Source organism: Phoenix dactylifera, chromosome 7 (genome assembly GCF_051530095.1).
Source record: "Phoenix dactylifera cultivar Ajwa chromosome 7, Ajwa_hap1_PhDact_Kaust_v1.1, whole genome shotgun sequence".
In the NCBI taxonomy this organism is placed as follows: Eukaryota; Viridiplantae; Streptophyta; class Magnoliopsida; order Arecales; family Arecaceae; genus Phoenix; species Phoenix dactylifera.
The window spans coordinates 985,464-1,008,303 of NC_143196.1; the positions used below are offsets into that span (position 1 = coordinate 985,464).

The 22,840-nt window shown below is 38.1% G+C and overlaps 2 protein-coding genes across 5 annotated transcripts; one reads left to right on the plus strand and one right to left on the minus strand.

The window, feature by feature from the left end:
- The first annotated feature begins 1,163 nt into the window (after positions 1-1,163).
- On the plus strand, positions 1,164-17,697 carry LOC103707521 (P-loop containing nucleoside triphosphate hydrolases superfamily protein). Of its 4 annotated transcripts, XM_089924140.1 has the most exons (16): positions 1,170-1,440; positions 1,619-1,774; positions 1,899-1,988; positions 2,124-2,252; positions 3,857-3,957; positions 5,164-5,275; positions 6,077-6,208; positions 9,022-9,087; positions 10,598-10,774; positions 12,379-12,426; positions 13,223-13,318; positions 13,611-13,751; positions 15,798-15,880; positions 16,377-16,414; positions 16,538-16,752; positions 17,316-17,697. In XM_089924140.1, the coding sequence occupies exons 1-16, from the start codon at positions 1,267-1,269 to the stop codon at positions 17,400-17,402; spliced, it is 1,845 nt and encodes a 614-aa protein (XP_089780266.1). In that variant the 5' UTR covers positions 1,170-1,266; the 3' UTR covers positions 17,403-17,697. The 4 variants fall into 4 exon arrangements, 2 of the variants coding, with proteins under 2 accessions (XP_089780266.1, XP_008790268.3); XR_016395846.1 differs by lacking the exon at positions 16,377-16,414 and having other exon boundaries at positions 1,164-1,440; XM_008792046.5 differs by lacking the exon at positions 12,379-12,426 and having other exon boundaries at positions 1,172-1,440.
- Positions 17,698-18,598: 901 nt separating this feature from the next.
- Positions 18,599-21,402, minus strand: LOC103707522 (amino acid transporter AVT6A-like). The gene is made up of 5 exons (XM_008792047.6): positions 20,836-21,402; positions 20,536-20,694; positions 20,246-20,449; positions 19,081-19,549; positions 18,599-18,871 (listed from the first exon to the last, which is right to left on the minus strand). Exons 1-5 carry the CDS (start codon positions 21,266-21,268, stop codon positions 18,739-18,741), a joined length of 1,398 nt encoding a protein of 465 aa, XP_008790269.3. The 5' UTR covers positions 21,269-21,402; the 3' UTR covers positions 18,599-18,738.
- Positions 21,403-22,840: the final 1,438 nt, after the last annotated feature.

Genomic DNA, 22,840 nt, shown 5'->3' on the forward strand with positions numbered 1-22,840 from the left:
TACATCCAATAATTTATAAAATCCATACTTACATCCAATTAAATTAACAGTATTAGCGAAACGGTTTGCCTCATGTGAAAAATTGAAATTACATTTTGGATTTTTAGATAGTTGTTATGTCACTTTATGCTATTTTGGTCAAGTTTGAATTTTTTTTTGATTTGGTTTAGATTTTATTCAAAGTTAACGATTTGACTAACGTTTTGTTAATTTATAGATTAAAGTGCTGGATAAAAATAAATCTTACGAGGTGCATATATATATTTTTTAAATTATTGAGTATAAATATAATTTATTCCTAACCTCGAGAGAGCTTTTGTAATATTTTTTTTGATTGGAAGGGAGGCAGACGCCATTGTTTATAAATAATAGAGTAAAACAGAATTTACATAGGATGCACAGGGAGATACGAGAACGTGTGAAGGAGTATCAGAGTAGTAAACCTAGCAAACAGCTACTGTTTGGATATTTTGAAGAGAAGCAGTAGCACAGAGAATCAAAATCAAAGGCTAACAGAGAGGGAAAAACGAATTTGCCGCGCCAGGAGAGATATTTTAAGACAATCTACTGCAGATGCCATAGTACTTTGGCTATATAAGTATTCAAGATTTTCTCAGTAAATAACCGATATAAGACTAAACACACGTCCACACGAGTCCTCACATGCTCTTTCTGTTCAAAAACAAAAATGATCTTCTAAATCAATTTGTTGTAGATGCCACATAACTTCGATGTAAGACCAAACATACGCCCATACGGATCCTTATATACTTTCTTCGTTCAAGTTCTGATGTTTTCGTTAAGCTAATAATTCAAATCCATTCAAATCTAATCACAAACACCACGATCGGCCCGTAGTCAACCCTAATGAATCCGTACTACAGTATCCCCTAATCCATATAGGTTATAGGTCAGATCCGCTCTAATATCATTTGTAATAACTCAAAATTTTTTCTCCAAATTCTACAAGAAAAGATCCTAATTACACAAGTTAGACCAGTTATTTCGCACTGCAAGATCCCCTCAAGCAACAAAAGCGATGGGGGACTGATACAACCCGGTCCCGGGCTTGAGATCCCGTAATTGGATTGGATCGTGGTTGGGCGGGATCGTGTCATACCGATAGCCAGTTTATGAGTTGGGTCTGGGTTTGGGTTCAGGCCTTCAGCCCATTTGCATCCACCTGTGGATCCCCCTTCTCTTTCGGCCGCTAAATATATCTTCTTCTCTTCCCTTCTCTAAAACCCTAATAACTGACCACAAGCCATGGGGGCTGTGGCCAACGGAAACGGAGAGCGAGACGGCAGAAAGGAGGAGGAAGAAGAGGAGGAGATAGGCTTCGAAGAGCTGGGCGTCGACCCCCGGCTGATTCGAGCTTTGTCGAAGAAGTCCATCACCAAGCCGACCCCAATCCAGCGCGAGGCCATCCCCTTGATCCTGGTCAGTGGCCCATCCCCTTAAAAAAAAAAATCCGGTTAAAACCCTAGACAAACTGATTTCTTGACCTTTTCTACATATTTCTTATCTGAATTTAGCAAAGAAGAACATTTTATTTTACCTGTTTAATTGCTTTATTTTGATGAGTGGGACGGTGGGTTTCTTTGATTTGTGCGTGTAGGAAGGCAAGGATGTCGTGGCGCGGGCCAAGACGGGCTCCGGGAAGACGTTCGCCTACCTTCTTCCGATGCTGCAGAAGCTCTTCTCCGAGAGCGGTTCGAGAAAGACCGCGCCGAGAACCTTTATCCTCGTGCCAACAAGGGAACTCTGTCAACAGGTGCTTTGTGCTTTATATTACTTATTTGCGATCTGTAGCATGACCTTTTGAGAAACGAGCTGTCTTTATTGTTATTGGATTTTGATTTGCTCCGTGTGGTCGATGACCCAATTCATATTTTCAGGTTTATAACGAGGCATCATCGCTCCTCGAGTTCTGTAGAGTTCAGTTGAAAGTTGTGCAATTGACGGCCAGCATGCCAGTTGCAGATATGGTGGGTTCTTACTTCTTTTGAAATGATCTTTATATTGAAATTTGTTAAAGAGATGCTTTGCACGGTGGATGTGTTACAAGTCAAACCCTGCTTGATTAATTATGCGCCATGCTTGAATCATTGTTTTGCTTGCAGAGGACAGCACTGGCTGGGCCGCCTGATATTGTGGTCTCCACTCCAGCTTGCATTTCAACATGCATGTCAAAAGGTGTCCTTCAGACATCAAACATCAAGGATTCACTTTCATTGCTGGTTCTTGATGAGGTGCGAAGTTGATTGATTCACTACATGATTTTGCAGTTATTTTCTCCATTGTATTCCATCTCTCAGAATCTGAAGATTGGACTGCAAAGTAGGCATCAATTTTATAGTTCACTTATCTGCTTCTTGTTGCAATCATGAAGAACTTTCATCTATAGTGGAGACAGTGCACAGTAGTTTTAGTAAGAAGAGTTTTTATCAAAGCTCCTCAGTGTGTAGCACTTGGTATTCTGACTCGCAATCCTAAAGAGAGCTTTCAGGGCCACGTGCGATGTATGTAAGCAGTCTAGAAGCAAAATCATAGAAAAATGGACTCTTTGCATTGAATGTAAGACGTCAAATACTTCAGTCTTGACTTTTCAGTACTAATTTTTATGCATTAGGAAGCACTGGGTGAGAAATTACCAAAACCAGATTGTCAAAGTATGCATCTTAGACAAGGGCCAAAAGGAGACTTTGTTAATTAGAATATTCATTTCTAGTTAGGATGTGTTTTGTGTCACATGCACACACTTCAAGGAAATTCTAGAAGCACATTGGGCACATGAATTCACAATTCCAAGATCCAATCGTTTGGATTTTGGATTTGACTGAGTGGTTCATGTAGACTTGGTTGAGGATGTTCAGACATCATTGACTTTTGAGCATTTATGATGAGTCAGTTTGGGTAACTTGTGATTAACCTTAACAGTGGTCAAACTCACTATATGGGTATTCAGTATGAAAGAGCGGTGCTGCAGGTTGCTTTGAGATGTCATTAACCTTTCAGACTTTCAGAAGCTTGAATTTCTCATATTAGGAAAAACAGATATATTGGAGCGAAATGGTTAGTAAATATAATATAAAGGGAAATGGGAAGGTATACTCCTAAAATCTTTATGTCATGTTAATGATAGAAGTAATGATGGAAATATTGATGTTTGTTTGGAGGTGGATGTTGTTACCTGGACGCCCCAAATTTTGGCTTTTTTTTGACATGTGGAACACTTGGACATGTGGGACACTCCTTGACACTTTATACCATAAAAAATTGATGCCATTATGTGTCTTCTTTTGGGACTTATATATTTTAGAGCTTTTAATTCTAACGTAATAATTAGCAACCAATTTATTTAACCTTGTGAATTTAAGGAGAATGAGTCCATCTCATTTTTCATTATATGGACATATCTAGACATGCATGTATAAAATATGAATATATCCCCATGTTCTTTTTTTAAAAGGTTCCCGTGTCAGATTCGCCTAACACTTGGACACTTGATATCCTTATCACATGTCCAAGTAACAGAGGTTCTTGATCTTTCTTTCTTAATCTTTGTGATTGAATGTGGAGCTTGTTACTTATTGAAAAGTAATTCCATTCTGAAATAGTTGTGACAAGGTTTTCATTCTCATGGTTAGGAATGTTGCTAAATATATAGTTGATATTTGAAGTGTATATACTAAACCTGAAACATGCTTGCAAACATTTTGCTTTCCTTAGTTGCCAACTCACACCTGTCTTTTTAAAGGAAACATTAGTATTAACTTGCATATTGTTTTATGTTATGATTGGTCAATGAGTTTATATTGCAAGAGGCAATAATTGATTTATTCTTGATGTCCAGGCTGACCTCCTATTATCATATGGCTATGAGAATGATTTGAAAACTCTTATTCCCCATGTGCCACGACGTTGTCAATGCCTCCTAATGTCAGCAACTTCAAGGTCAAATTACTTGATCCTTTACTGGTCCTTCTACATATCATTTGATGCTTTTTCGTCTCAATTTTTTCCGTGTACGTGTTATGTACTTCTAGAAACACACTTAATACTACTAGCCACCTATAGGAGCACTCAATTTATTAAAACAAATGAGTCAGAACAAAGGACACCTCAGCAGTCATCCTACCTTTGTTTGCGTCTAATATTATTACTTATAGTGTTATATTTAGTTTTTTTTTTCTGGTTTTAAACTTCTTGCTGGCTATATATATGACTTAAATAGGCTTTCTGGTTGATTTGATACTTTATCAAAACTTAGTCATAGCAAAATGGTGAACACAAATTATGTATTGTTTTATCGTAGAACTCTCTTTTTCTGAAATTTGGAATTCCATCTCATGCTTTATGAGTAAGAGAGTTGATGCTTCTTGAGCATATCATGAAACATTTAAAAAATAAGTGTGAAATAACATGTTTTTCTGCTTTCTAAATTGTTTGTAAATGAAGCACAACCGTGTTTGGTCGCCCCTAAGTTATTTGTTGAGTATAATGCAAAAGGGCATTCCTGCTAATTAGATTAGTCATAGAAAGTAGCTATTTAGCAGCTAAGAAATCTCCTGAAATACATCGCTTAACTGGTATGGCTCTTAATGTACATCCAGCTGATGGATAAGCCTAAATGCTATCAATAAAGGTATGGTGCTAGGAATGCATCAAATCTATTGAGTGGTATTGTTGTTGTTCTGGACTTTTGAGTGAGAGGTTTCTGTTTCATGCTAACTGCAATCTGTGAAAGGGTTCTCTCTCTGGCTACAGACATGAGGGAGGGTTAGTGTTCTTTGCCATAGTCATGTATTTGCTTTACCAATCAATAGAAAATTCAAGTTATTGTAGAGTTTTTTCTGAAAATGTTGTATGAAAATAGATTGATGGCACAAACTAGAATCCTTTACCTAGGCTTGCTTGATAAATTTGTGTACAAAGGCAAGGCTGCTCAGTTGAATTATGGGCATTTGGACTGTGAAATTAGGACCTAATTTGATCATCAGTGGGTGTGCATCAGATGCATTTACAATTGTGACTTCTTGAATTATATGTCGTTAGTATTTCTTCATCAAATTGTAGTGGTTTATCTTCCCTTTATCTAGAGCTTTTAAAGTTCATGACTAAATATTATTTTCTACATGCTTTTCTTGTAAACTATGGCAGTTCTGATGTCGAGAAATTGAAGAAGCTTGTGCTGCATAATCCTGTAATCCTGACCCTATCAGAAGCTGGTCACTCAGATGACATTATTCCAAAAACTGTACAACAATTTTGGGTAAGAATTAATGTTTTGTCAAATAAACTATTAGAGAATGACGCAAGCTTGTGTTCTCATGCAGATATGGCTAACCTTGTAATTAGACACGCATAACCATAAGCATAATCATAATCATCAAGCCTTTTACCAACTATTCGGGATTGGCTCTATGAATCTTGATTTGCTAAGGATTCTTGATCAGGACTTTCTCTTCTTGCGTTTCCATATCATTTTCAATGACTTCCATCCTTATTATCTTGGGTCTTTCTCTTCTTCAAAATTCTTTAACAAGGAGTGAAGCACCTTTTGCACTGGAGGCCTCTTAGATCTTCATTGTAATGTCAACTGGTTCTCCATTACTTCATTGTTATGTGCAACTCCTACAGCTCCTTTAGTAAACTCATTCTTCACTCCATCCAATCTAGTATTACCACACAACCATGTCAATCATTTTTGCTATATTCAACCCTTTTTTTCGGTTGGAGGGGGATCATCTAGACACAGAGACCTGTGCACATGGATGCACATTCATATAGGCAAACATACTCGAAGTTTAATGCTTTATTTTGCAATATAGACATCCCTTGCTTGCATGTGTTTTGCTATTTTTTTGTTCAACCTAGTTACCTCATTGCTGATAAAACAATATTAAGGAATCTTATTTCAAATATGATGAAGTTTGATATTTTATTACCTTGGATACAGCCTTGAATATTTCATTCTAATACTAGCACTTTTATCATCGCCCTTTCTAATTACATATAGTGATTAATTATTGCAAAGTATTTTACTTCTCATTCATGCAGTTCTTTTTCCCAGATTTCATGCAGTGCTCACGATAAGCTACTCTACATCCTTGCTCTGTTGAAGTTGGAGCTTATTCAGAAAAAAGTGCTTATATTTCTCAATTCCATTGACATGGGGTATAGATTAAAGCTATTTCTAGAACAGGTGCGCTCACATCTAAGTATGTTCATACACATGTATAATTATGAGATCTGATCCTAGCCATTTTTCGTTTTTGAAGGTGTTTGACATAGTCACTATCCAGTTGTTATGGTCTTTAATTGTCTTAAGCATTATATTCTCTTAATCAATAATTATTATTACCATGAGAGACATTTTGATGCCTTTGATGATGCATGATACCTTGGTCTGTTTCGACTATTACAACTCACTGGAAGACTTTTGACCACCCAGTAACTGCTGTTTGTTAGGATTGTGCAGACCTCTAGGGTTGTGAATGATTCTAAGAGTCCGTTGAGACTTTGAAAACTTGTTTGGGTAGCCAGCATAGTTAAGGCAGACGACCGTTCTCTAAAATAGGAATTTGTTGTTTTTCATCCTGAGGCTTGTAGGCTCGACTACCATTAATAAGTGTCATTAATATTGAATATGCGAATCTTGTTTCACTAACATAAAATTCAGTGGAGATACTTTTGAAACCTACTTGCTAGTCAAGTAATAGAGAAGTCATGAATTTGCAAGGCTTCATACTATGTGGAAAACACACTGGAAAAAAGAACGTGGACTTTGTCTATTTAGGACTATCAACTAATATTTGAAACAGCTGAGGTTTTTTACATGGTTAGTCAATATTAGCAAAAACTACCTCATGGCTAATGGTAACTTGTATTCTTCTTTATTCTATCTGTTCTTTGTTAATATCAGAACGTCAAATTCACTTAAAATCATCATTTTGGAGAGTTGAATGTAAGCAATGGCTGAAATAAACCTTATCTAGTGTGTCTGTAATTGCCTTATAGATCTTTCTTTACCAGTGGTTCCCATCCAGGGCCAAATCTTCCCAAATGAAGTCATCTTCAGATCTCTTTTCGCTGCTTCCATCCATGTCTTCTTTAATCTGTTTTTGAGCCCTTTGTGCTGAGGCTGGAACACCATTCTGCTTAGACCCTTTAAGCTGAAGTTGAAACCTCTCTAGACTATGGCCGAATTGCTCATGGCCAAGCCATTTGAAGTATTTTCCCATCATTGCCCGCAATTCCAAAATTTCTTCCTATATACTTGCAATCTAACTCCCACTCAGCTTTGCTTTGCTTCTATCCTCTAAAAATAATGCTGTTACGCAATTCATTAAGTTTCTTTTTCCCCCCCTATGCTTGTGTAAGGAGTTAAATAACTTGGTTAACCTTCGTTTTCCTCAAATTTCCTTGTCAATTCTTCCCAGATTTGGGCACGAAGAACACTACTAGATCTACTATGCCAAGAGCATTTTACCACTGCAGACTTCTGATGGTTCTCAAAGTTTGCATGTACTGGTAGTGTGTATAGAGGTTTACTGTATAGAAAATCGTGACAGAAGTTTTATGCATTTCATAGCCAATAAAAATTCTATTTAAATCCTTTGGGTAGATTTAGTTGTTAGTTCAAAAGAGAGACTTTAATCTCTTGTAAATGTGATTGATAGAGGCCTGACTTGGCTACGCTTAGGTGCATAAGTTTTTATTCAACACATGGTTATAGAAAAAAAGGCTAGTTTTTAACCTCAATAACATGATTGGTAGCTTTTGTACTGAATGCTGCTCATTGTACTTGCTTCTGCTATTGCTTTCCTTCATAAAACTAGTAAAAACTATTATACACTAAATATTTTCATTCACAAGTCTGTGCTCTCTTGTTCAGTCCCCTGCACTTCCAGCATCTAGGGCCTATAATGTTTGGTTTAAACCTAGTTTTGTGTCTTATATATGGCTCTAGAGCTTGACCTGTAGGGACAATGAAGCATATTATTTGTTGAGAAGCTTGATGGTGATTATGATCTTACCCAAATTAAAGGGCTTATTTAATTAATTCTAGGATTTTATGGTCAACATGAAATGCTGAATACTGCTGGAAACTTCTTTTGTATGCTAGTAAGAAGCTTTTGGTGTTTGGTCAACCTTAGCATCTGGTTGGTTTAGACCCTGTTGCTACGCTTAAAGCATATGGGTGGGATGTAAATGGGCTAGGTCGGAGCTAAAGAAATTCAGAATTTTCAAATGTGCCAGCTTGACAACACAGAGTGAACAGTGTAGTCCTACAGGTAGCTCTATTTGCACCCGTACATGGTAAGCATTAACATGGGTATTCTGAAACTCAAGATGATGAAAACTGTAGTTTACTTGGGAGGAGCTAGGTTCTTGGAAATGGTAATAGGAGGTTTAAGCAGGAAATTCCATCAATAGATTATTTGGCTTATGACTATATTGAAAATTCTCTAGGCCTTTCAAGTTTAGGCAGGTTTAAAATGGTTCAAGGTTCAGTTTTAAAAGGTTCAGAAATACTGTATCATGGAGATTGACTTCAAAGGTTCTGAATGAGGTTGGTGCTAAGTGGTAATTCTTTCAACATCATACCTCAGGTGATTGCTCAAATGGCAAACTGTGAAAGTACTTGGCTCATGTAATTTGACTAAAATCATATCTATATGTGTCTCACCCTTAAACCATCTAGATGTGCCATTTGCATTGGACAGGTTGAATGCTTTTTTAAATTAATTTTACTATTATTAAATCCATATATCTAACATCAGTAATATATTCATATGAGTTACTCCTTAGGCTATGAGTTGTCTGGGGACACATGTATCCAGAAAAAAAGGTGTATGATGCATTTCGTACCATCTGCGTACATTTGCTATATTGTTAAACATTGTTAATTTTGGTGCTTTAATTGAACCATAGATGTATCTTGCATGTTTACTTGACTTTTTTTTGTGCTTGTACATTTATCATCATCTTAGTTATGGACTTTGCTTGTCACAGTTTGGGATAAATTCTGGAGTCTTAAATGCTGAATTGCCCCAAAATTCACGTCTTCATATTCTTGAGGTATGTTTTCTTCAACTCCTTGCACTCTACTATATTGTATGGACAGCTAGGATGGTAGTGGTGCTTTCTTTAATGGTGATATATGGGCTGTATGTCCTCACTCTCTCTTTTTTGTCGAATGCACCACTTTGTGAGAAAAAATTGTACCACATCTTATAAAGACGAGTGCAATTAACTAAGTCCCGGAAGAGGAGTCAGGTGATGTTGCTTATATGCGATATGCCAATAAATACAACTTTGCAGTTTATGTTGTGAGTTGTGACAATAGATATTTGGTCCTGCTTAGCTGAGAACCAAAGTTTCAGTACAGTCTCTATGCGTTTATATCCATGTCTTTTCCCATCAAAATTTGATGGGGAAGAAGCTTCTGAATGGATCCTACACTGGTAGGATATGTTATGAACTTATAACAATGCTGACTTGGCCATAATTCTGAATATAGGTTATTCACAACCCTAATTACTACACTTTTTTCAGAATAATATAATATACGTAAAGATTTTGTTTCACCAAAGATCTTTCAACCATTAGCCTTGGATTTTATTTAGCACTGTAACTCCAGGAGTAGGTGTTGGAGTGGTGCAATAATGCTGTAGGAGCCACTTTCTGGCACCAGCTGGACCACCATCACCTCCAATAATCTCTCTCCCCTACCATGTTGCCACCAGCACAAAAAAAATCCTACTTTTTAGCCTTGATTCTCAACACCCAACCATCTAAGTCATTCTTATAATAATAAAAAAAATATGGCAAAAAGAAGGCCAAAGCGAGCTAGGTCAGGACTAATCTTGAGTCAACCCTTTGTGGCTTGACCCTGGGCTGTGACCTGTCCTGTTCCAGCTGGTGTCCAAGTCCAATATCTAATCAGAGGGACCATTTTTAAGATCTGTCTTTATTCTACACTTGGCGAATATGCAAGCTACTGCAATGACAATAAGTTTGATGGGCTCCTCACAGTCAATGCCATATATCTGATGTATTTTGTAGAAGAGTGGGTGCAGCTAGCTATATAAACAAGCTTGGTTCTGAGTAACATCTGTGATTTAAGAATGATTTCGGTGTTGTAAACACTTTCTTTATGCAAGTCTTAAGAAAAACTTCCACACTCATGTTCACATTATAATAGTTTGGTTTAGCCTATTGAATTATTGCCCCACATATGTTGTGTACTCCTGTTTGCACTTGATGACTTGAACGAGAGAAATGTGTAAATTCTAATTCGAGCATGTATCATGGGTTTTGACAATATTTAAGCTGCATGTATCTTCAGAAATTGAACGAAGTTGATGTCCTATTCTGGCTTATTAAATAGCTCTTATGTTGTGAATTTATATTGCAAATTTTCTTTTATTATCCTTGTCCTGATGAGAGCTTTTTACTTTTATTTTTCTACCGTTCATGTATGATTATCTTTTTTTTTGGCCCTTCCTTGGTTATATAAATATAGAATTATGATCGATTATAATGATCTTCACTTTCCCTAATCAATGTTTCAACTATTGGTTATTAGGAATTCAATGCAGGGTTATTTGATTATTTGATAGCAACAGATGACGGCCAGACAAAGAAGGAACAAACAAGTAAGGAAAATCACATCCAGTCAAGATATTCAAAGAAAAAGTTAAGACAAAAATTGGATGCAGAATTTGGGGTCGTGAGAGGAATCGACTTCAAAAATGTCTTCACGGTATGCTCACAGTCACAGGAGTTGTATTTGGATGTTTACATTGTTGGACTACTTACAAGTGATATTTTATCAATAAAAAAAAAACTGGAACAATCATGCATACATGGCTATGATTTGGACCTCATGAATTTATTTGTTTGGGAATTTCTGATATTAACAACTGCGTTAAGAGAAAAAGGGCTTAAATTTGTGATTTTAGTACTATAAACATTCTTTATTGCTGGGCTCCTGATGGCCTTGTGAAAGTTATAGAGTTTGGTTCATTGCCCTGCTATATAGAAAGGTGGAGGCCTGACATTAGGTTGGCAGACAGTTTTAGAAATATGCAAAAACTATCAAATGGATCCAAGGTGAAAGAGGATCCATAAAGCCGACCCAAATTGTTGGGAAAGGCTAGATGGCTATGATTGTGATTTAGGGGGCTGTTTGGTTGCCCCCATATCTCAGATGCTGCATCAGCCGTAGACTTGTAGGCAGATAGATGTAGGTGTTTGGTTACATGTAACTGGGTCAGGTGTAGACTTTTGAGATGCACCCTTAGGCTTTGTTGCATCTAGAGATGCAAACTCTAGATGCAAATCCTTAAAGGCTACAATCACCTCCCATTCTCTGATAATAATGTTTCTATGATTATAATAATAAAATATAATAATATTATCATAATTCTCAGTATAATGGTTATATGATAAAATAATAATTAATATCATGATATCATATGGTAGTATATACTATATATAATTATAACATAATGATATAATATAACTATAATAAGAAGATATACAAATATAATAAGTATTATTAGATTAATATGGTAATCATTATTATAATATATTATATCATCGGTGCTATTAATTAAGAAAGCAAGATAGTATGATAATTACATGATTTGATATTATATTATGATATTAATTATATTATATAATATAATATACTATATGATAGTATTGTGTTATGCTATATTGTATTATATTGTATTGTATTATGTTATGTTGTTTATTATTTATCTTATAAGAAAATGTTATATTATCTTATATTAAGTTATCTATTATCTTATAGTGTTATGTTTGTTGTATTAAATATTATATTATAATATTATGATATAATATGATATAATAAAGTATAATATTATTATATTATATTATATTTCATTATAGTATATTATGTTACATATTTTGTTATAATTTTTTTATAACATATGATAGTATAACAAAATATTATACTATAATTAATTATATTATTATATCATATATATATATATAATGTGCTATATTATGTTATATGCTATTTTATCTTATAGTATGATATAATATTATCTTATAATATAACATTATAGGATAATATTATATTTTCCATTGTATATTATTATAATATAATATGATATGTTATATTATATTATTATAATTATGTAATATGATAATATAATAATGATATAATAGTATCAATGGAGGTAATCTTACCATGTTAGTTGCAAGATGATTGCACTCTTTTCGGATTAAATAACCAAACGCAAAAATTGTAGATGTAGTTTCCAGATGTAAGCAAACCAAGCAGATACTTGCAAATACAGATGCAGCATTTCTACTTACAACTGTATCTAAATGCAGAAAATCAAGCAGCTCCGAAGTTCACACCACTACACAGATTGTCATAAGGTAACCATTCAGCCAAAGTTGCAAGAAAGTATATTCGAATTTCTAAGTTCATCTAAAAGATCATGGTAAGTGTACGTCGCATATTGGATGATAAAAGTCTTAATATGCAGTAGTATGCATTTGAGTTCTATTAGGGCTATAAGTTTTGGACATGGATATCGCCTTTCCTGGTCACCTAAAAAAGGTTGGCTTATACTTGTGTATATAGTTATAAAAAGATAAATGTATGAATTCATGAATTACTAAGTAACATGCTAAATGTACTTGTTGTTTTAACAAAACTAGCAACCAGGTACATGCAACACATGTTTGAGGGAAGAGAAAAGAGAGAGCCAGTGATAGAGTCCTATTTGTTTAGGAGTCAGATTAGAGTCCAGTGTGTTAGGGGGTCGAATTAGAGAAAGAGATAAAAGTCCAATCCATTAGGGCGTTTTAAGAAGGGGGTTTATGATTGGGAAAGGAGAGAAAGTGCATGTAGTAGCTAATGCGTTAGAGAAAGCTAGTGGGGTAATTAACATATTTTTTAAGATCAATAGAAGTGGTATACTTGGTATAAAAAATGACAGGCAGAATAAGAGGGAATATTTCCTGATTTCAGAACTGTCATTTTTATAGATAATATAGAAATCGTCGTTCCATATGTGACCTGTCTTTTTCTATTGCAAAGTGTTGTTTGCAATTACAGGAGTTTCTTGTTCAATGTCATTTCTATTTTAAAACAGCACATTGTTGACAACATCTTTTTTTTTTTCTGTATTTATTGCATTTAATAAGTCCTGTTCTTAACTTTATTCAGGTAGTCAATCTTGACATGCCTCAGAGCTCTGCTGGATATGTTCACAGGATTGGTCGCACAGGAAGAGCTTATAACACTGGTGCATCGGTGTCTCTTGTAAGTATGCCACAATATAGTTTTAGATGCACGAAATACTAGATTAATCTTTAACAGGCTATTTTACCAGTTTGCAAATGTAAAGAGGAAGTAATTGTTTATGATTCAGCATTTATTGTTTGTAATTTTTGATACTCTTTTAATGAATTTATAATTCTCTGACGGAGCTTTCATAGCTTGCTTCTTCTCAATACAGTTGGTGCCTTATGTTATTGGAAGAATCGTAAGGCAGAGATTGTTTCATTCTGCATGTTTAATATTCTCATATTGTCCCACTTTTGTGGTTTAACAGGTTTCTCCTGAAGAGGAAGAAATTTTTGAAGAAATCAAACTCATGTTTGGAGACGATGAGAAGCAAGACTCCTCAAAGTCTATTGAACCTTTCCCTTTACTTACTAAAAATGCTGTGGAGTCTTTACGATATAGAGCTGAGGTAATATAAGTAGCATTTGATTGGGAAATTATCAGTTTGTCAAACTTCCATGGCACCATTGTTCAATTGCCCTTTACCATTTTACATAATTGTGCATGAATGTTGGTGGGTTTGGTGGTGCGGGAAGAGGGAGAGTGCATTGCACCATGGTTGGCGGACTACTTCCTTTTATATCCTTTGATAGGTTGGCATTGGTTTGCCTAGCTACGAGGGTGGAATGCACATGATTCTCACAAGCATGCACAACATTGCCATTCAATCTCCCTTTTGTTATTTCCTATTTTTTCTAAGGAACCCCCTTTTAAATCCATCCATGTTTTTTATTTGAGTGATCTCTGGTAGGTCCTATTGGCAAATTTCTTGGCCATTTGGGTGTTTGGATGACTCTTGAGATGACATCTATAAAATTTCTAGCTCTCAAATGTTTACATGAAACTTTATCTTGATATAGTAACTTGTTGCTTCATTTTCTTGTGTCTGCCTCCCAGATCATTTTATCAGTACCAATTGCCTGATACCAGGACTGTAATCTTCACTAATAAACTTTGGTACATTTTTAGGTCTAATTGTGCTGCAATATTTAATCCTGTTAAGGACAACATTCCCATTTGCACGACATACACCAAGCCTATATGCATTTGGGAAGTTCAACCCAATTTCTTGTCTGGTTGACCCAATATCTTTCTTTTCCTTTTTGTTGGCTAGGTCTTTTGTTTGACTGCCATCACATAATACATTACACAGTAGCATTTTCACATGTGGCCATTTACTTGTTAACATTAAGGTCTCCTGTACTAAGATGTATTGCCTTGTACAGACCACATTGTACCAGTATGGTACTGGCACAGTACCTAGGTTCGGTTCAGCATATGATCCTCCACGTCAGTCTGTGCCAGTTTGAACTGAGCGAAACCATCCCATACCACTAGGCATCGACCCGTGCTGCCTGGTTTAGGTGGTACCATGGTTGAGAGCAAGAAAAAGTATTGGAAGCCTGGCTCAATATGGGATGTGTACCATTGGTATGGTTCTCGGTGCCAGTTTTGTGGGCTTTGGTTAACATTTTGAGTTTAGTTCCTGTACACACTTAGCCTCTTTTTCTTGCACATGGTTAGGCCTATCTGTGTATGTGGTTACTTGAGGAGGCTGCCTATTCACTTTGTGGTTCATATTTGCATCTTCGACCCAATTTGCATCATCACTTGGTTATTATTCTGCCATGTCACCTTATTGAAGCCCTTGAAGAAAGAAGGAAAAAAAGAAAAAAACATGAGGTGAATCAAGATTGACTATGACGTCCACATATCTTTCTATAGACTTTTGCACTCCCTTTCCTTCAATGTTCCAAAAACTTCGAGCATTGCTTTGCAAACTCTTAGTGTATGATTCATTGTGATTTTGCTATGGGAGCTACAGATATGGCTTATTTAATAGACGTAGTGTGATTTTTATGTCCTGTTAGTTTGTATACGTCGTGGACTTGTGTTTTATTTGCACACTCTTTGTATGGAAAGTTCTTATGTTGAGAGCCATAGTAGGTCTTGGACCTGCCAACTCCCTTGAAAAATTTTCTTGGAGAAGCTCCTTTCTTGCCGATAATTTACCTTTTCCTGAAATTCAGCGCTTTAAATCTAATTTTGTAGGCTTAATATTTGATTAGCATTATGTAGTGAAGCATTTACAAACTTTGACAGATGATACCTTGATCCATAAAGTTGCGCTATATAGATGAAATGAGACATGCTTGTTAAGGGGCCATTTGCCTTTAAACTGGCTGTATTGGACTACTACTCCCATTGTCTGATTTTTATTTTAACTTTTCACGCTGGAGCCACTAAAACAATGTGTTAGCCTTGCTGGTGACTTTTTTTGTACATCTTTCAATTCATATCTTCTTATGTGTTCCTCACAACTATTTTCTGGTAACTGTAGCATCTCATGTCTCTTAATATTCCTTCAAACCAGTCATTTCTTCTCTGATTCATGGTTAGAATTCTTTAAAAGCAATGTCTAATGCATGTAAATGATGGATTACTACTTTTACAGGATGTTGCTAAAGGTGTAACAAAAGTTGCGATTAGAGAAGCACGAGCTCAAGATCTCAGAAATGAAATTCTTAATTCTGAGAAGTAAGAAATTTTTTTTGCATTTTGCAGCTCTATATATAATGTTAATTAGATGGTTCAAGCAATGGTAATACCGCATGTATGAAAGAAGTTTTATTGTTTGCAAATTCGTAAGATTTTGAGAAATGTCATTTATATTATTCCCAAAGAGAAATATAGTTCAACTTGGAGAAAATTCCCTCTTTCAATGGTTGAGGAATAACTCTTCCATTCCCTCTCTTGGTTGTCATAAAGAATTTTGAATCCACATTAATTTCCCAACATTACAATAGAGAGAGGAGTTACCAGGATTTGCTGCAAATCATTGCAAACTTCTGTATATCCTCATTAAGTGATGGTACAGTTAATTTCGAGTTCTATTGAGCACGGTTATCTTGACCGCCTTTTATATTTGCTACTAACTGTTTGTATTATAATTCATATTTGGGCTACCATTGGCCTTAGCTTCAATAGGTTCTTTACTTGTATAACTGATATCAATATATATTTCTTTTCATAGGCTGAAGTCTCATTTTGAAGTTAATCCAAGGGACTTAGGTAATAAAGAAAACTTTGGAGGAAGATATTCTTGCCATCTAGAATTTAATTTTATTTGTTTTTGCATGATTTTTTGGGAACAATTTAATTCTCAGTGTATAATTTTGGCATCTGCAACGGCAGATTTACTAAAGCATGACAAGTTACTGAGCAAGAAGGCTCCTTCATCTCATCTACGTGAGGTACCTGAATACCTCCTTGATCCCACGACAAAAGAGGCCAGCAAGATACTCAAGCTCTCAAGAGCTGCAATGAAGATAGATACCAAAAAAAGGCGTCCTGGTTTTAAGAAAGGATTTGGTAGAAGTAGAGACCCCCTCAAGACTTTCTCTGCCGAGGTACATGCACCTGATCATCTTATTCAATTCTTTTCTTGTGTAGGCTTTTTAATTTCTTGTGAACCTCAAAAGTTTCAGTTGATGTTCCCTTCTACCATAGCATAAATCTTGCTTTCTTATAGGATGTAACTAAATACACTTCAGCTGTTAAATAATACCACATAGTGGCCTCGTGTACACCCTCAAAAATAGGGAAAATGATGGCTTATTCTAAAAATGTGTAAAGCTTCAATATTCATGAACACGGATCGTGGTAAAAAGAGTGCACATTTGGTGAATGGCATCATAATTCGGCACCCTTCAGGCCAGGATGGGTGATAGTTCTAGCTGTTTAATTTGTTAATTGCTTTTTCAGATGATTTCTTACTGCAAGATAAACATACTCTTTTTTTTTTTCCTTATAAATGCCCCCCGCCCCAGGCGCATACACATGCCTGCCTGCATGCATATACTTGTTATCTTACTTCAGTCATTCGATAATGATAATTATTTTGGAGGTGTAAAAGGTTTACCAATGATATCAAAAATGAATTCGGCTTGGTTCTTCATGAATTTGGTCACAGGAGAAGTCGCACAAAGGTGAGAAGAGAAGGAAGGACAATGACGAAGTCATTAAACATAAGAAAAAGAAGGCCAAACAGGGCATGTAATATTACTCGCCACATTGATTTCTTTTTATCTTTGGAGCCTGGGGTTGATGCTATGGAAAATGATGGAGCCCATGGTGTTAACCTCTGCAGTTTTGTAACATCTAGGAGTGATGCTAGAAAATGGCAGCCTTGTACTTGTTTCGGTGAAATTTTTATTCCGCTCTATCAGCAACCTCTCTACATCTTCATGGTGTAGTTTCATTACGTATGATGTACATTTTCTGGAGTAAAGGCTTCAATTAAGTAGCCGGTAAATTGCTAATTATATTTATAATGCTGTGGCAATTTCTTTGAATTATCGAGTTATTTCTATTTTCTGTGCTCCTAGTTTATATGTCCAACAGAACAAAGTTTGCCAACCGTTAAACAAGAGCTAATTGCTTGATCTCGTAAATTTGTCCCGTCTTACAACTCTTGGTATTGGAGGGATCCCGTCTTACAACATGCCAGCGCTTTTAGTGTATCAAGATGGTTGCCAAACCACTCTTTGCCACGTGGCTGCAACCTGTACGTCTCCTCTTGCTTGTCTTTCACCATAGAGGGAAGCAAAGCTCGGTCTGTACTTGATGTCTAAGTGCAGTTCATTTGCTCCTGTTTCTCCACGGAATAGGATCTGAAATCTGCATTTCATATGAATTACTTGTTGAACTTTAGATTGAATTCCATTATGGTATCAGAACTAATCTATCCAGTGACATGACAGCAGAGCGGGCATTACAGTCGGTATTGATAGCTGCTGAGCAAAAGAAACCATCTGTTTTTTTTTTATTTGTGCTATATATAAGTTCATGACTCGTGCGCGAAGTGATATAAGTTCACTCATTTGGCTCTGGTTCCGGGGCCATAGGGCCCAACTTTCCGTGCCATAAGGCCTAACCGTGGTACCAAAACGCCACACGCCAAATGGGTGGAGAGCATTGGCGCTATTCCAGAAGTGCACTAAGTTTTTTTTTTTAAAAGTTTTTTATTTTTATTTTGTCGTTAGAAAAAAAAATACTGAAATTATAAACATCTTCATCACACTATGAACCGGTTCGTGCCAAGAAAATGCAATGTGATGCGAGCCATTTAACACCTCCTGTATATTGTCTCAGAACAAATGTACCCCATAAAATAGCCCTCTCATGTCGATGTCCTCATGTAACAGTAACAAACTAGACCTGCTCCCTCTACTTCTCAAGTAGAGGATTTACAACACAGCAGAAGGAAAGAATCAGGGAACACCCACACAATACACGCATGGAAGTATCCCCGAAGAAATCACTCGTAATTCCTAGGTGAATCGTTGCAAGCTGCCACGAGCACCGAGAAGAAAGCCAGGGATAGAGTCATCACATTAGCTGCCGCTTTCATTTGTAAAGATACCATAGATGTCGCTGGATATGGCGATAGTGCTGGAAGAAACCGCCAATAGTATCATGAAGCACGCCAAAACCTTGTCCTTCCTCGTCATGACTTCATAAACATCCCTGCCAGCATTTACAGGCATTCATATACTTTGTAAAACAGTCCGAGATGATGGAGATAATGTTACAACATCTTTTTCCTCTGAAAAATGATATCACGACGGCTATTATTGGGCCATTTCATTCAGATTTCATCACGTCTATAAAATATTCATGTTCAGATGACAGTTCAGATAACATGTAAATGCAATATGGCGTTACTCAAAATTTACCTGAGTGCAACAGCTGCAGGGAAGATGAAGCCGATGGCCACCGCCGCAGTTGCGCCTGTGAACTGAAACGCATCCCATATGCTGGGCACGAAGTTAGCACCGCAAAACACTGCTCCCATCAGCCCCACTGTGATGGCAGCAAATCTCTGCCCATCATAGGTGAGGGGGATGGCCAGTGGGAAGAGGAGGCCATCAAGGTTGAGGCGAAGGGAGTAGAAGATGATGGGAAACACCAGCATCAGGTGCAACACATAGCTCACCCTCACTATGCCACTGAGGAGGGCACCATAGGTGGGGAAGCCCAGGTCTGCGTCAAAGTTGGCCAGAACGTCGTCCATTGTTTCCTCCCCAAACAACATGAATCCAAACAGGCTTGTAGCCACATACACGGTCGAGCACAGACACATTGTGGCACGAGTTATGGACTTCATCTGGCTTGGGTCCTTGAGCTCATTCTCAATCGGGTGCACTGAAGCAGCGGAGAAATCAACAAGGCACGATTAATTCAATGAACAATGGCGAACAGATTCAGCATGGAGAACAATTCGGAACGTAAGCAAAGTAATGAAATGCAAGCAAATTAAAGGACCCTTCAGAAGGGTAGGACAATATACAAAGTATGGACCATGACGACCCAGAATAATTAGGACTAGCAAATAGACAAAACGGAGGACCATCCAGCAGAACAAAAAGAAGATCTGAACAGTGAAGAAACTACAGCTCTTGAGGCTATCTCGAGTTCGGGATAAGAGAAGTCGGCTCCACCAATGCAGGACCTCCTCAAGCTAGAAACGATGCTGCGGTTTACCACCTTTTGCAACCTCCCTTCTTTTTTCTTTTTTTTTTCTTTGCCTCTAAAGAAGTTTAACCCAGCAAACGTGACTTCAGTTTATTAACTTGAGCAACTAGCTACCACCAGTTACGTATCACAACCTGTATTATTATTCATTGTTTTATAAAACTGCTTTCAGTAGTTTCTTGGAAGAATTATATTCATATATATGTCAATGCACAGAGATAGCAACACAGCCATTCATTTTTGTGGATTAACTCGAACGAGTGATTGGTAATGGCAGCACAGCCGTTCACGAATATTTACATTCATAATTCGCAGAGTATTGAAAGAAAAGCCATTCATTGGGATGTGTTGCTGTTCTTCACTTACCACTGTACTGGCAGATGTAAGCAGTGACCAGAATCGGCACGGTGGTGAAGAGCTTCCAGAAAGAAGCCTGGTTCAGAATTTCCGGGAGCAGTCTCGGCAGGCCGGCGCTGCCATCCATCAACTTGACGACGGCGATCCCCGCGGTGACGACCACAAAGACTAGCGCCAGCGCCACCGACAGCGCCGACGTGTACCGCAGCGAATCTGCACCAATTCAGAGGGTCAGACGAAGAACCTGATGGCACCATGCACGGCTCTCAAAGCATCCGCACGAGCTTCAAAGCACTCACCCACGCGCTTGAAGGAGATGAGAGGGGCGAAGACCAAGAGGGTGGTGGCGAGCAGCACGAAGGAGCGAGCGGTCCACCAGTGCCGGCCGAACCACCCCTCCAGCACGCCCGTGTGGTGATCTCCGCCGTCCGATGGTGACGTCCCGGATAACACGTCCCCTGTACCATCCAGTCCCCGCCGTTAATCCACCACACAAGACGAAAGGAAGGCAACGCTGGTACACCAGAAGCCGGATGTACCATCGCCGGAGATCAATCGGCAATTTGAAACAGCAGAAGGAGATGGATGTGGATGGATACCGATGATGATCATGTAGACGATGAGCATGCCGAGGTTGTTGACGACGACGCAGGTTTGGAGGAGGGCCCGACCGGCGCTGCCGAAGGCGTCGCCGACGACGGCGGCGTAGGAGGTGGCCCGGGGGCCCGACGGCGGCCGGCCGGCGCGGAGGATCATGTCGATGGAGGCCTCGGTGAGGAGGGCGCCGAGGACGATCATGGCGAGGCCCGGGACGAGGCCGAGCACCTTGACGGCGGCCGGGAGGGCCATGATCCCCGCGCCCACGACGGTGGTGGAGAGGTTGAAGACGGCGCCGGAGAAGGAGGCGCCATCGAACCCGCCTTCGCCGGCGGCATCAGCGCCCTCGTGGCCTCCGCCGAGCTTGGGGAGGAGCGGGGCGCGGCTTGGCCGGCGGGGCTTCCTGCCGTCGCGGGCGAGGGGCAGGACCGTCATTTCCAGACTCTTATTCTATTTTGTTATTATTTATTTACTTTGGGGACCCTCTCGGTTTCCCTACGTGAGAGAGAGGCGAGGTACATAAGCGCCCGGAGGAGCGGGCCGGCCCATGGAACGGCGGTGTTTCAGGGGTAAGCAACCAATGGAGGATGTACACGTAGATACAGGCGGAGCTTCGGACGCGAAGGTGCATGTTCCAGCGCGAAGGTAGCTTAGCTTCGAGCTTTTCTTGACGTTGGACGGATCGCCCGGTGCAAGTTCGGACCCTCTCCATGGCTTCTCTGTTGTAAAACAATTGTAAATTAGCGTCATTGTGTGACATTAAAAAAAGAATACATCGGATATGATAAGAAGGTTGTTGGAAACTAATTATTCTTTCAGGAAGAGCAAGAAAAAGAATTATTAGATCTACATAAGAACAATCAAATGCATCTTGTTTTGTGCCAGTCGTTGGAAAGTATAGGTGTCATGACCTGTTAGCCATGGTAGGTAGCTTCCATCCATGCAGACAATGGTGATGTACTATCATGTCTTTTACTTAAAAAATATACAAAAATATACAGATATAAACAACTAGACATACTATGATCTTTTAAGCCCTGAGACCATGATATGATATGCTATACCAATCCGAATCAGAATGGTACAAGCTACTTCGTTATTGATATCCAATACGGATGGTATACTGATACTCGGTACACTAAAAAAATTCTGTATGTACCGTATCGATACTGTGCTAGTGTGATACCGGTACAGAGTCCAATACCGAGACGACGAATCTTGCATGAGACCGAAGTTCGCATGATAAGTACTAAAAAAAAGACTGCCTTTTGCTAATAATATGACCACCTAATATTAAGCATAGGAGTGGAAGAGACTTTTAGGCAAATAGATAGATAATAATTAATGGGGAGAAGTTACAGACACAAGCCAGGTTCTCAATTTTTGTTTTGAAGAAAACAAAAATATTATTTGTGATGTTCTGGATCCAGTTGCAATTTGGACTCTTATTGAAGCCATGGAGCCTAACATTGGGGTTCTTTTTGTGCTAAAAACTGTAATGAGCACCCAAATCCCAGCCCAATAGATGATGGACTTTCATTACAGAGCCTGTATCAGCTCACTAAGAAGCGTTACATCAAAACTCTATTGATTCGATATAGACGAGCTTTCACAAAAGCACAATCATTACATTGGTGATCATTACTGAATTTCAAAACCATGCAACCTTGAAATAATAGAAGCTATCGACCCAGACTTGCCTCAATATTTTCCTTTCTCATTTGACACTTCTCTTGGTGCTGAGTCTTTGGATCATTGTTTGATTGAAGTTGACAACATGCAGCGCACAGCTGAGCTCCACAACGCCCCTTTCAACATCTGATGGGGCGAAACAATCCCCATCTACACTCAATTCCTGCAAAACAATCCCCATCTACACTCAATCCCCATCATTATCAAAACTTACTGATTTGTAAGCAACATAGTGAAGGTGGCCTCCCGAAGCCAAGCTCAAGGTCATCTACATCTAGGCATAACGTATATAAAAAGGCAATAGAGTCTCTGCGA

Coding starts and splice junctions, on each gene's coding strand:
- LOC103707521 (XM_089924140.1), top strand. CDS start 1,267: ATGGGGGCTGTGGCCAACGGAAACGGAGAGCGAGACGGCAGAAAGGAG. Junction 9,088..10,597: donor CACGTCTTCATATTCTTGAG/GTATGTTTTCTT, acceptor ATTGGTTATTAG/GAATTCAATGCAGGGTTATT. Junction 10,775..12,378: donor ACTTCAAAAATGTCTTCACG/GTATGCTCACAG, acceptor ATCTAAATGCAG/AAAATCAAGCAGCTCCGAAG.
- LOC103707522 (XM_008792047.6), bottom strand. CDS start 21,268: ATGACGGTCCTGCCCCTCGCCCGCGACGGCAGGAAGCCCCGCCGGCCA. Junction 20,695..20,835: donor CGTCTACATGATCATCATCG/GTATCCATCCAC, acceptor TGGATGGTACAG/GGGACGTGTTATCCGGGACG. Junction 19,550..20,245: donor TTACATCTGCCAGTACAGTG/GTAAGTGAAGAA, acceptor CCGCTGCTTCAG/TGCACCCGATTGAGAATGAG.